Source organism: Urocampus carinirostris, chromosome 16, assembly GCF_059441175.1.
Source record: "Urocampus carinirostris isolate Australia breed hairy pipefish chromosome 16, RoL_Ucar_1.0, whole genome shotgun sequence".
NCBI lineage: Eukaryota > Metazoa > Chordata > Actinopteri > Syngnathiformes > Syngnathidae > Urocampus > Urocampus carinirostris.
The window spans coordinates 1,177,910-1,189,537 of record NC_142364.1 but is presented as its reverse complement, the minus strand read 5'-3'; the positions used below and the strand labels follow the sequence as shown (position 1 = coordinate 1,189,537).

The window sequence follows — 11,628 nt, the reverse complement described above, 5'->3', positions numbered from 1 at the left end:
ACAGGACAAAATAAACGGGAACAATACCGGACAGGAAAATACCAACAGGAAACAGGACCGAGTCGGAACCCACGTCTTGCGGGTAAGAGGTTTGTTGACGGACTGACAAACGTTGAGCGAGAGCACTCAGCTTAAATAGGCGGGAAGCCAATCTGTCAAAGACCCGCAGCTGGCGCCAGTTGAGCGCCATGGCAATTTTGATAAAATTACTTAATAATATTTATCCATTTATCTATTGAATAATTTGTTTTGGGGTTTATTTTTGCGACTGCATTCCAAATCCCCTCAAGTAAAAATCTGACACCGGCATGGGGAGAACGGAGGTCAGGTTTCCCTTTTATTATTCATTCCTGCCTCCTACTCTTACTTCCTTTCGATTTTCTTCTCTTGAACAATGAGCCCTTCTTTAAACGGGCTTCTTCTCTTCTTCGACTCTTTTTCTCCGCCATACTTGACAAATATTTATAAAACACAACAGAGATTTGACATTACAACAGAGAGGCTCAAAATCATGATTTCTAAAAAGGACTTTTTTATTGAAAATAAATCTTTTACAGCATCAACAAAAATAAAGCACGGGGAGAACATGCAAACTCCGCTTAAGAAGGCTGGTCGCTGGATTTGAACCCTGTACCGCAGACGCACTAACCACTGCGCCGCCGTGCTCCCCATACAGAAAATAGAACCTTCAAATTCTGGAATTTTGTGTGTTTAAGATTTAAATGAAGGTAATGAAATAACATAAGCCAAACAGGAAGTCAGGTGAGACATACAGCTATTCTTTCAAAATAAAAGTATCTGTTAGTTTTCTTTTTCCTCAGGATTCAAATCAAGCTCAAGACAGTACACGAGCCAAACCGGAAGCCAAGCAAGAGGTAAATCTATTATCTTAAAAACGAAGCATCCAGAAACCTTTTGAAGTTCAATCTTTCCGAGATTCAAATGAAGCGAAATAAATTGCTGGAGGACAAAAAGGCAGGTGAGACGTAAACTATTGTTGAAAAATAAAAGCGATTATAAGCTTTTAAAGTTTTTTCTTCTGATTCAAATAAAGTTAAAAAAAATTAGATAAGCAAAGCAGGAAGTCAGATAAAAGGTAAAGGTATACTTTAACAATAAAAGCATCCAGAAGCCTTCGAGGTTTCTTTTCTTCCAAATTAGAATAAAGCTGAAAAAAATCACCAGCTAAACAGGATGTCAAGCAAGAGGAATGTCTATTCTTTCAAAATAAAAGTAACTGGAAGCGTTTGAGGGCTTTTTTGCCATGTTCTAATGAAGCTAAAAAAATAACACAAGGCAAACAGGAAGTCATGCTGCAGGTCAATCTATTGTTTCAAAATAAAAGTGTGCTTTTTTTCACGATTCAAATGAAGCTAAAGGAATTGCACCAGCCAAACAGGAAGAGAGGCGAAATGTCAATAAGTTTGGAAATAAAAACAGACGTGCAGTTTCGAGAGAAGCACAAGACAAAAATAACGACAACAACACAAAATAATGAACATTTAAACCTATTTAACAACCTTTGAAGGGACAAAATCGAGAAAATAATGTCCAAAATAAATGAAAAGAAGGCAAGGTTGGCTATAGTTTAGAGTCAGCATTTTAGCTAACTTCAGTGTCTGAAATAACGTCTGCCAGGATGCCAGGGGCGTGCATTTTTTACGTCGGGCGTACAACTTACAAAACGTCTCCGCCTGGGTACCCGACAACTTTTTCAAGAAAATCAAATAAAAAATCAAACGATTTCTTTATTCCAGTTTCGAAATCTTCGTTCGGTTTGGAAATTTCGGAATTTCGGATCGTTTGGAAATTTGCATACTCGGCAGCCGATCGGAACCCCGCGTCAAATAACTTTATGTTTCCGGACTTTCCCGAGCGCATTTGCATATCATTTTCCAAAGTAGACGCACAGAGAACACAAGAAAAATGGAGAAGCGGTTAGGAATCAAGCCAAAACCTCAGCCCCAGAAGAAGGATTCAAAAGAAGCTAACAAAATGTATGACGCTAAAAAACGTAAATGTACATGAAAAGCATCGTGAAAAGAGGAGTTCACGTGGCTTGGAGCAGACGACGCAACGCAAACATCCCATGAATGAAGACGAGTAAATACAGGTACATACTGATGGCTGCGATCCATTCTCCCTGGTCGACTATTACTGAGAGCAGGGGCCGGCAGAGTCAATTTTATTCATTTTGAGCCACTGAAGCCTGCCTTTGGTGCCCGTTTAATATGAACTGCACTGTTTTGGCCGCTAGCAATTATCACTAGTCGACCTTTGCTGCAAGTGGCACATGGCATAATGCATTTTTGTCGGGCCTGGTTGCTCCTTTTTGTCCATCTGTTTGCCAAAAAGTGAACTGCACTTGTGCGGTTGCAATACATCATCCCCGATTGCATTTTTCCGAGAGTAGTGACCGGCAGGAGGCCTTTTTTTGTCGGGAGGCTTGTTATCCTGGCACGCCTAAAATGAAATGCACAAGGTGTGGCTGCGATCCATTCTCCCTGGTCGATTATTACTGAGAGCAGGGGCCGGCAGAGTCAATCTTATTCATTTTGAGCCACTGAAGCCTGCCTTTGGTGCCCGCTTAACATGAACTGCACTGTTTTAGCCGCTATCCATTATCCCTGGTCGACTATTGCTGCGAGCAGGGGGCTGGCAGAGTTCATTTTTATCAAGCCCGGTGGCTCCATTCTGTCCACCAAAATGTGAACTGCACGAGTTTGGCCCCAATCCATTATCCACAATAGCATACATACTTAATACTTTGCAACAATGGCTTTTTTGGTGACGGATCGTCTAATTGGGTTTCGAGTTGTGAAAAATGGGGCAGGAAACTTTATGGCTGAAAAGTTGCCTGCCCTCGGGTCCGCTCACTTTTTCTCACGAGTTTCAGACACTGCTAACTTGTAAGCTCAATTTGGATCTTCTTGAGATGGCTCCAATTTTTTGAGAAGTCACGGGACAACGCATCTCTTCTAACTTCTAAATCTTTGATGTATGGCGTATTTACAGGGTGGTTACAAATCTCTTTGGGATACCGAAAAGTCACAGGCTGATAGCTTCAACTACTGACCGATCAAACCCAATACTGCCGGTTTTTAAGTGTCGGCAGCGGAACTTCAGATCTGCCGGAGTTCTTGAATTCCACAGAGATGGCCGGTAATGAATTCCTGCCGACTTCTCGTCTTCCGCGACTGACGTCGCTTCTCCTGTTCTCCTCACCGCCCGTGACTTCGGGTTCAAACGGCCCCCAGAAGGTCATCCCAGGGGCCAGGCTCCGCCTCCTGGGGCCACCGGGGGCCACAGGGTAGGCGGGAGAGACTGGGCAGCTGGCAGCGCAGATGGGGGCGACGTCCGCGAAGGGGTCGGGGTCCGACCGCCTGGAAGACGGGCTCCCCCCGGCGGGTGAGCGCCCGGCGGCCAGTTGCCGCAGGAGGCGCAGCCGGGCCTGTTTCTCTTTGCGGTGTCGGAAGACCAGGATCAGCACCACCAGGATGACGATGAGGAGCAAACAGGCCAGAAGAGGTAAGATGATGAGTAATGGGTCCGAGGCGGGTCGGGGGAGGACTTCCACCCGGACCGGATGGGTCTCGGGGGCGGTTGCTGGATCGTGTCCAGGTTGGGGGTCGGGGCCAGGTCTAGGAGGGGTTCCGTCTCTAGTAGAAGGGATTTCACTCTGTGTGCGATTAGCCCGGTGTTGAGGTTTCTGCCTATGACTCGTCCTGTTGTGGTTCTTCTGGGTCAGGATGTGAGGATGCAAATTCACCTCCACCTTGCCGGGTGTCGACACCTCCTTCCCCCCCGTTGGGGTCTTGATCCTTTTGCGCCCGCCCCCCGCGTTTTCCACTTTTTTGTGTCCGTTTCGCATTTGGTGGTGAGGTAAAATGGTAAAGTGCAGTTCGCCTTTGGCCGGCTGGACATCTCCGGCCCTCAGCATGAAAACGAAGGAATCGTTGAGGGGCGTGGCGGGGGCGTGGCCTCGGGAGCGGTTGCTCGGCGACGAGACTTGGCCGTCACTGAGGGTTTCCTCGATGGCCACGCGTCCTTGGACCACGTCGCGAAAGGTGAAGGACTTGAGGACTTCTGGAGCACCCGTGGGGTTGTAGGTCATCTGCATTCAGAACATTATCACGTTAGATTTTTTTTTGTTGGTCCTAAAAGTTGTGAAATCATCTCCTATCCTGTGAAAATGTGCTATTTAACAGGCAACCCAATGAAGAACCCAATATTAACAAGGGGGTCTGCCGTTGACTCACCTTGGATGGATTAAGTACAGTCCAAGTCAGGTGGAAAGTACTAAGTTCTACTCATCTCTGAGAAAAAACTAAGTACTTCACATTCCCTGTTACAGGGGTCACCATCCTGGTAGGTCATTGTGACTTTCTAGGAAATTTCCTTTTAACTTTAATGAGAAATCTTTAACACAATCTATGTTTATGTTCACAGATCCCTTAAGCACGCGGGTCGTAGGGGTCACACTTCCTGTGGTGTATCCTGGGCAAGTACAGCCTGGCGGTGTCCACCTTCAATTTCTGCAGCGGTAATTCAACCTGGGTCACCACGGTAACGAGTCTTTACCACTACACCACCGAAGATACTCTAAAATCGATTTAACTGAAACACAAGATAAGAACACTACTAAGGTAACATGGGCTGCATTAGCTCAGGAGGTAGAGCGCTCGTCTTGGAATCAAGAGATTGCAGGTTCGATTCCCTCCGTGTTATATGTCGAAGTGTCCTTGGGCAAATCACTGAATCCCTAATGCCCCTAGAAAGTGTGAAGCACATTGTAAAGCGCTTTGGAAGGTCTTCATTGACTTGGAAAGCGCTATATGAATGCACACCATTTAGCATCTTGATTATCCTCAAAACGTTTGGAGGCTGACTCCCTTTTGGTGTGTGAGAGTGTGTGTGAATGGGTAAGTGTGAAGCACATTGTAAAGCGCTTTGGGAGGTCTTCATTGACTTGAAAAGCGCTATAGAAATGCAGACCATTTACCATTTAGGATCTTGATTATCCTCAAAACGTTTGGAGGCTGACTCCCTATTGGTGTGTGAGAGTGTGTGTGTGAATGGGTAAGTGTGAAGCACATTGTAAAGCGCTTTGGGAGGTCTTCATTGACTTGAAAAGCACTATAGAAATGCAGACCATTTACCATTTAGGATCTTGATTATCCTGAAAACGTTTGGAGGCTGACTCCCTATTGGTGTGTGAGTGTGTGTGTGAATGGGTAAGTGTGAAGCACACTGTAAAGCGCTTTGGGAGGTCTTCATTGACTTGGAAAGCGCTATAGAAATGCAGACCATTTAGCATCTTGATTATCCTCAAAACGTTTGGAGGCTGACTCCCTATTGGTGTGTGAGAGTGTGTGTGTGAATGGGTAAGTGTGAAGCACATTGTAAAGCGCTTTGGGAGGTCTTCATTGACTTGAAAAGCACTATAGAAATGCAGACCATTTACCATTTAGGATCTTGATTATCCTGAAAACGTTTGGAGGCTGACTCCCTATTGGTGTGTGAGTGTGTGTGTGAATGGGTAAGTGTGAAGCACACTGTAAAGCGCTTTGGGAGGTCTTCATTGACTTGAAAAGCGCTATAGAAATGCAGACCGTACCTTCACCAGCTTTCCATGTTTGGGCGGAGACAGGACCTCAAAGACCGGATCGGCCCTGCTGATCCTGGCCAGTTCGGAGGCGTCCATCATGGCCTTCCCCAGTTTGACGGCGATGCCGCTCGGGACCCTCACCGGTTCTCGCAGGTAGATGAGAGGTCGTACCAAGACCTTCACCGTCTGCCCGCTCACCTCCCCGTAGTCCACCCCCGGTCCCGACGCCGCCACCGAGATGCGAAAGCTGTCCTCCGATTCGCTGAGGTCGGTCATGTGGTAGACCACGCGACCTTCTCGGAGATCTTCGTGGAAGAAGGTGAGGACCTCCCTGTCGTCGATGGCGATGCGTCCGTGACGCGGGTGCTCGGTGACCGTGTAGGTGATGTTGGCGGGGGTGCGGCCGTTGGTTTGCGCCGCCAGCCGATGGGTTGTCAGGACGACGGCCGTCCTGCCTTGGACCAATGAGAGGCCGGTATTGTTGACGATGGACACGGAGGGTTTGATGACCTCCAAGCTGAAACGTTTGTGGAGAGGACGATGATGTCCGTCAGTGACGTTGAAGTAGAAAACTCCTGTGGACGGCTCGCCCTGGTCAGGAGCGCGGAGGAAACAAAAACAATATTTTGTTGAGAAATGTTCCATGATCTGTTTTTTCCGATTACATTTTGCTGCCGGTGCCTGACTGCCCTGTTTTGCCGTTCTGTCCACCAAAATATAAACTGCACTTGTGCGGCCGCAATACATTATCCCCAATCGCAAGAATGGGCACTGGCAGAAGGCCTTATTTTGTCTGGAGGCTTGCCAACCTGGCACGCCTAAAATGAAATCCACAGGTGTGGCTGACATCCATAATCCTCGGTTGAAAATTACTGAGAGAAGACAGAGTGATTTTTTATTTTTAGTTTGAGCCACTGAAGCCTGCCTTTGGTTCCCGCTTAATATGAACTGCACTGTTTTGGCCGCCAGCCAGTATCACTAGTCGACCTTTGCTGCAAGTGGCGCATGGTATAATGGATTTTTGTCGGGCCTGGTGGCTCCTTTTTGTCCATCTGTTTGCCAAAAAGTGAACTGCACTTGTGCGGTCGCAATACATCATCCCCAATCGCACATTTCCGAGAGTAGTGACCGGCAGGAGGCCTTTTTTTGTCGGGAGGCTTGTTATCCTAGTACGCCTAAAATGAAATGCGCAAGGTGTGGCTGCGATCCATTCTCCCTGGTCGACTATTCCTGAGAGCATGGGCCAGCAGAGTCAATTTTATTCAGTTTGAGCCGCTGAAGCTTGCCTTTAGTGCCCGCTTAATATGAACTGCACTGTTCTAGCCGCCAGGCATTATCCCCAGTTGACTATTAGTGCGAGCATGGGGATGGCAGAGTTCATTTTTGTCAGCCTTGGTGGCTACCTTTTGCAATTTTGTCCACCAAAAAGTGAACTGCACGAGTGCAGCCGTGAACCATTATCCTCAATAGCATATTGCTGTGGCAGAGTGCACTTTTGTTGGGCCTGTACGACTGTTTTTTTTTTTATTACCAAATTTAAATGGACCGCACTCATAAAGCTGTGATCCATTATTCCCAATCCCATACTGCCGAGAATTGGGATTGGCAGAAAGTGCTTTTTTTCGTGATGTTTTCTTGCTTTCTGGGATGTTCAAAATGAAATGCGCTTGTTTGGCTGTGATCCTTTATCCCCGGTCGACTATAGCTGCGAGCAGGGGGCTGGCAGAGTTAATTCTTATCAAGCCCTGTGGCTCCTTTTTGTCATTCTGTCCACCAAAATGTGAACTGCACGAGTGCAACCCAGATCCATTACCCACAATAGCATATATCGGCGGCAGAGTGCACTTTTGTTGGGCCCGGCGACTTTTTTACCAAATTTAAATGTACTGCACTCATACGGCTGTGATCCATCATTACCAATCCCATACTGCCGAGAATTGGGACTGGCAGAAGGCCCTTTTTTTTCGTGATGCTTGCCTTTCTGGCATGTTCAAAAGGAAATGCACCGGTTCGGCCGCGATCCTTTATCCCCGGCCGACTATTGCTTTAAGTGGGGACCTACAAAGAGCATGTTAAAAATGGGGGTGTTTACTTTGTGGACGTTTACATATCGTGGGGGGGTAAATGAGGTATTCGCAAAGGCCATGTGTACAGGGTTCATTGTTTACCTCATTTTGATTCTTCCAGAAATCCAATATTCTGTTTTTAATGGCATTATTGCCTCCATGTACTGTAAGACTTTGAGGATCAAGAAAGCTGTCAGGGATAGACATTATTAAAACTATTTAGTGGCTATATTTGCACAGATAAAATACTTGTATATAGTTTAATTCGACACGATGGCAGGAGCAAAGAACTCACGCCCTTCTTGGCTGAGGTCCCGAACAGAGAGAGGGATTGTTTATTACCGTCAGAGGAATCGGTACAGACAAGAACACGATTTCAAAATAAAAGAATACAAGATTGATAAAAGTACAAGAGATATAATTACACTCATTGTTGAAACGTTACTTTATGTGTGTGTTTGTATGAGAAACATTGTTTTTATATTTAGTAATATAAAAACAAGCTCATTACCTTGAGACAGAAAATCAAGAGATTTACATTGAAAACCTGACAAAAGAAAAACTACTTACCTGCTGTATAAAATGCAGCCGGCCGTGGTTGACGTCATACTGGGTGAAAGACGTCACCGGTTCCGGTCTTTCGCCTAAAGTCAAGTAGCCGTTGTTGGGCTTGCTGATCACGAGGTAATGAAGCTCTTCTGGAGGAGTGTCAAGATCCTCCACCTGAAAAAATGGACAGACAATGGAAAATGGAAAACACAATTGTCGGTAAATTATCTCTCTAGGGCAGGGGTGTCAAAGTCAGGGGGCCACACGATAGAACAAACATTCTGTCGGGGGCCGGACTAGTAGATGAAAGAGAAAGAAAAAAAGAGATCAAGAAATAAGAGAAAGAGGGAGGGAAAAGGAGAGAGGGTAGGACAAAGAAGGAGAGAGAGGGAGAGAGCATGAGAAACAAAAGAGATAAAAAGAGAAGTTGTGAGAGAGGGGGAAAGAAACCCAAAGAGAAATAGAAAGACAGTAGGAGAAAAAAAGAGAAAGGAAGCGCAAAGGGTAGGAAGAGAGAAAGAGAAAAGAGAGAAAAGGAAAAAAGGAAGTTAGAGCAAAAGAAAGAGGGAGACAAAGAGCAACAAAGGAAGAGAAAAAGAGATACGGGGAGTGAAAGAGAAAGAGAGTGAGAGAAATAGATACAAGGACAGTGTCTTTGTTCGAGGCACCTGGCTTTGGCAACATCAAGTTGACATATTTCAACCTGCAGCTTGTTTTTCTCGTGCGCTTCTCTGAGCGTTGTCTCGCGGGCCGAATTCAATCCTTTAGCGGGCCTGATTTGGCCCACGTATTACCTGTTTGACACCTGTGCTCTAGGGTATGGTGTCCCCGCCTCACTCAGTTTTCACTTTATGGTGTCAAATTAGATGTGTTTTCGATCCTTCCTAATGGCATTTTCCTTAATGTACAACATCCAAAACAAATTATTTCGCACGTTGCGTGTATGATGAGTTGCGTCTCTAAGATGCCTGTCGGTTGTGTAAAATGTCCACTTGATGTTGCCAAAGTCAGGTGCCTTGAACAAAGACACTGTACTTGTATTTCTTTCTCTCTCTCTCTCTCTCTTCTCCACCCCTTTTCTCCCACTCTCTGTCTCTGACTCTTTCACTCTCTGTTTCTCTTTTCCTCTTCCTTTGTTGCTCTTTGTCTTTTTCTCTCTCTGTGTCTTTTTAACTTCTTTTGCTCTCACTTCCTTTTTTCCTTTTCTCTCTTTTCTCTTTCTCTCTTCCTACCCTTCGCGCTTTCTTTTCTCTTTTCTCTCCTTCTGTCTTTCTATTTCTCTTTGGATTTCTTTCTTCCTCTCCCTTTCTTTCCCCCTTTCTCATGACTTTTTATCTCTATTGTTTCTCATGCTCTCTCCCTCTCTCTCTTTTTCTTTCTTTGTCCTGCCCTCTCTCCTTTTTCCTCCCTCTTTCTCTTATTTCTTTATCTCTCTTTTTCTTTCTCTTTAATCTACTAGTCCGGCCCCCGACAGAATGTTTGTTGTATTGTGTGGCCCCCGAGTTAAAATGAGTTTGACACCCCTGGTGTAAAGGCATCTTGAAAATACAGATACGCTTTTAGCTGAACTACTTCCCATAGTGCCTTTTTCTCTCTTTATTCAGTTCAGAATCTCGTGTGCCTTGCAATGACTTACAAATAACGGATTATTTTACTGTAATTCTAGACTATGGGTTTAAGTCCTGCCTGATGCTAAACAGAGAGGTCAAAACATAACTGTAGAAACAATATGAAGAGGGAACACGAATCGCTAATATCGCTTAATCGCATAGCCGTAACTGATCCATCAGGACAATTATTGAAAAAGGGTTCCCAGTATTTATGTACAGGATATTTTTTTACGTAGTAGTAGCAATACTAAGTCTCTATCACTTTGTCATGTGTACAAGGGATGGGAGAACTTAACATGAGTCACACGGGTTTTAGATAGATAGATAGATACTTTCTTCAGGGAAATTCACACTTCCAGCAGTCTCCTTTTGTTGTTTATTAGCAGATTAACAGGATGGCCTCGGGGTGCTGTGTTGTAGTTTAGCCACAGCGGAGTGAATGACGTCGCACGCTAGGCCAAAAGTTCAACGTCCTTGCAGCAGATGGAAATCTTTGTGCCCAGGGTTACACCGCCCCGTGTTCACGTAGATAGCGAGTCCACCTACTCCCCGCTTCCCGCAGGCTTTTGTGTCTCTGTCTGTCCTAACAGCGCTGAAGCCTGGTAGCTCTGGGTATCTCCGGGTAGCTCCACGTTAGCGTCCGGGATGCTAGGCGTGAGTCACGTAGAAGGTTTTTATCGCACTTTTGCGTTTCTGTCAGTGCCAACTTGATTAATATTGACTGCTGCACGAGTTGATTGTTAGCTGCAGACACACTCCGCAAAAGAGTGTCTTAATCGCTAAACAATGTGTTTCCTTTCTGTACTAGACAATTCCCCTTAAACGAAATAAATTGTATGGCTGTTGAAGCCTGCGTTTGAAAATCCGGTGCCACTTGTACAAAAACAAAGTTGAGTTTCATCCTTAAATTTGTGCTTGTGGAATTTACCCAGGTGCGCTCGGTAGTGCGGATTTTACGATACTTAAATATGAGTCCATATCTTTTGAGAGTGTTACTGTGGCAAAGAAGTTTAAAACAATGGAGATTCAATACAATTGCAAAGAAACAGAAAACAGAAAGGGCTCTCTGATCGAGCCCTGAGGGACACCGCACAACAAAAATACACATGAGCAAGCATACAATGCAAAGTGCTATACAGTGGAACCTCGGTTTTCGAACGCCTCTCAGTTCGAACAAATCGGAGTCCGACCAAAAATGTTGAGAAACTCTTGCTTCGCTGTTCGGTCAAAAAAATTGGAGTTCCAACGCCGGTAATGCGTGAGTGCATACGCTAGGGTGCGGTGCCGGCGTACGGGTGTTTTAGCCCCTAATTATGCCTCCGAAGAAAGTCAGTGCAAGCGGCAAAGTTGCTACAGGTGAAAAAAGAAAAGTAGTCCGTACAACTATTGCATTTAAGAAAGAAATAATAGCAAAATATGAAGGAGGTGTGGGAGTTTTGATCTTGCTAGGGAATACCCCACTGTCCACCTGCGCCTTGTGCTGACCACCACAAAGGTAAGAAATCCTATTCATAATTATTTTCTTTATCCTTTTTTTTATTTTTACACGTTCATGTTAGCGTAATATTTCGTACGGAAGATCACGATAATGCGAACGTACGATTAGCCTGGGTTAGCTTTATGTTGACGTTAAACATTCAAGGTGTTGGAACGGGGCCCAACTTTCAGGGTGTTGGAACGGAGCCCCCTTTCCAATGAACCGCTCACCACTTGTTGTGGAGACCCGGGTGCTAAATGACTTGTAAACGACCTGATTTTTTTATTTTTACACGTTCATGTTAGCTTAATCTTTCGT

At 45.2% G+C, this 11,628-nt stretch overlaps 1 protein-coding gene across 1 annotated transcript in view; it reads right to left on the bottom strand.

The window, feature by feature from the left end:
* Positions 1-515: 515 nt before the first annotated feature.
* LOC148349942 (chondroitin sulfate proteoglycan 4-like) overlaps positions 516-11,628 on the bottom strand; it is a 37,153-nt gene continuing 26,040 nt past the window's right edge. The window contains exons 20-22 of the mRNA XM_088319792.1: positions 8,245-8,397; positions 5,618-6,199; positions 516-4,114 (exon numbers count right to left, since the gene is read on the bottom strand). Of these exons, the coding sequence (XP_088175918.1) occupies positions 3,080-4,114; positions 5,618-6,199; positions 8,245-8,397 (1,770 nt within the window). The 3' untranslated portion in view covers positions 516-3,079. The remainder of the gene's footprint in view (positions 4,115-5,617; positions 6,200-8,244; positions 8,398-11,628) is intronic.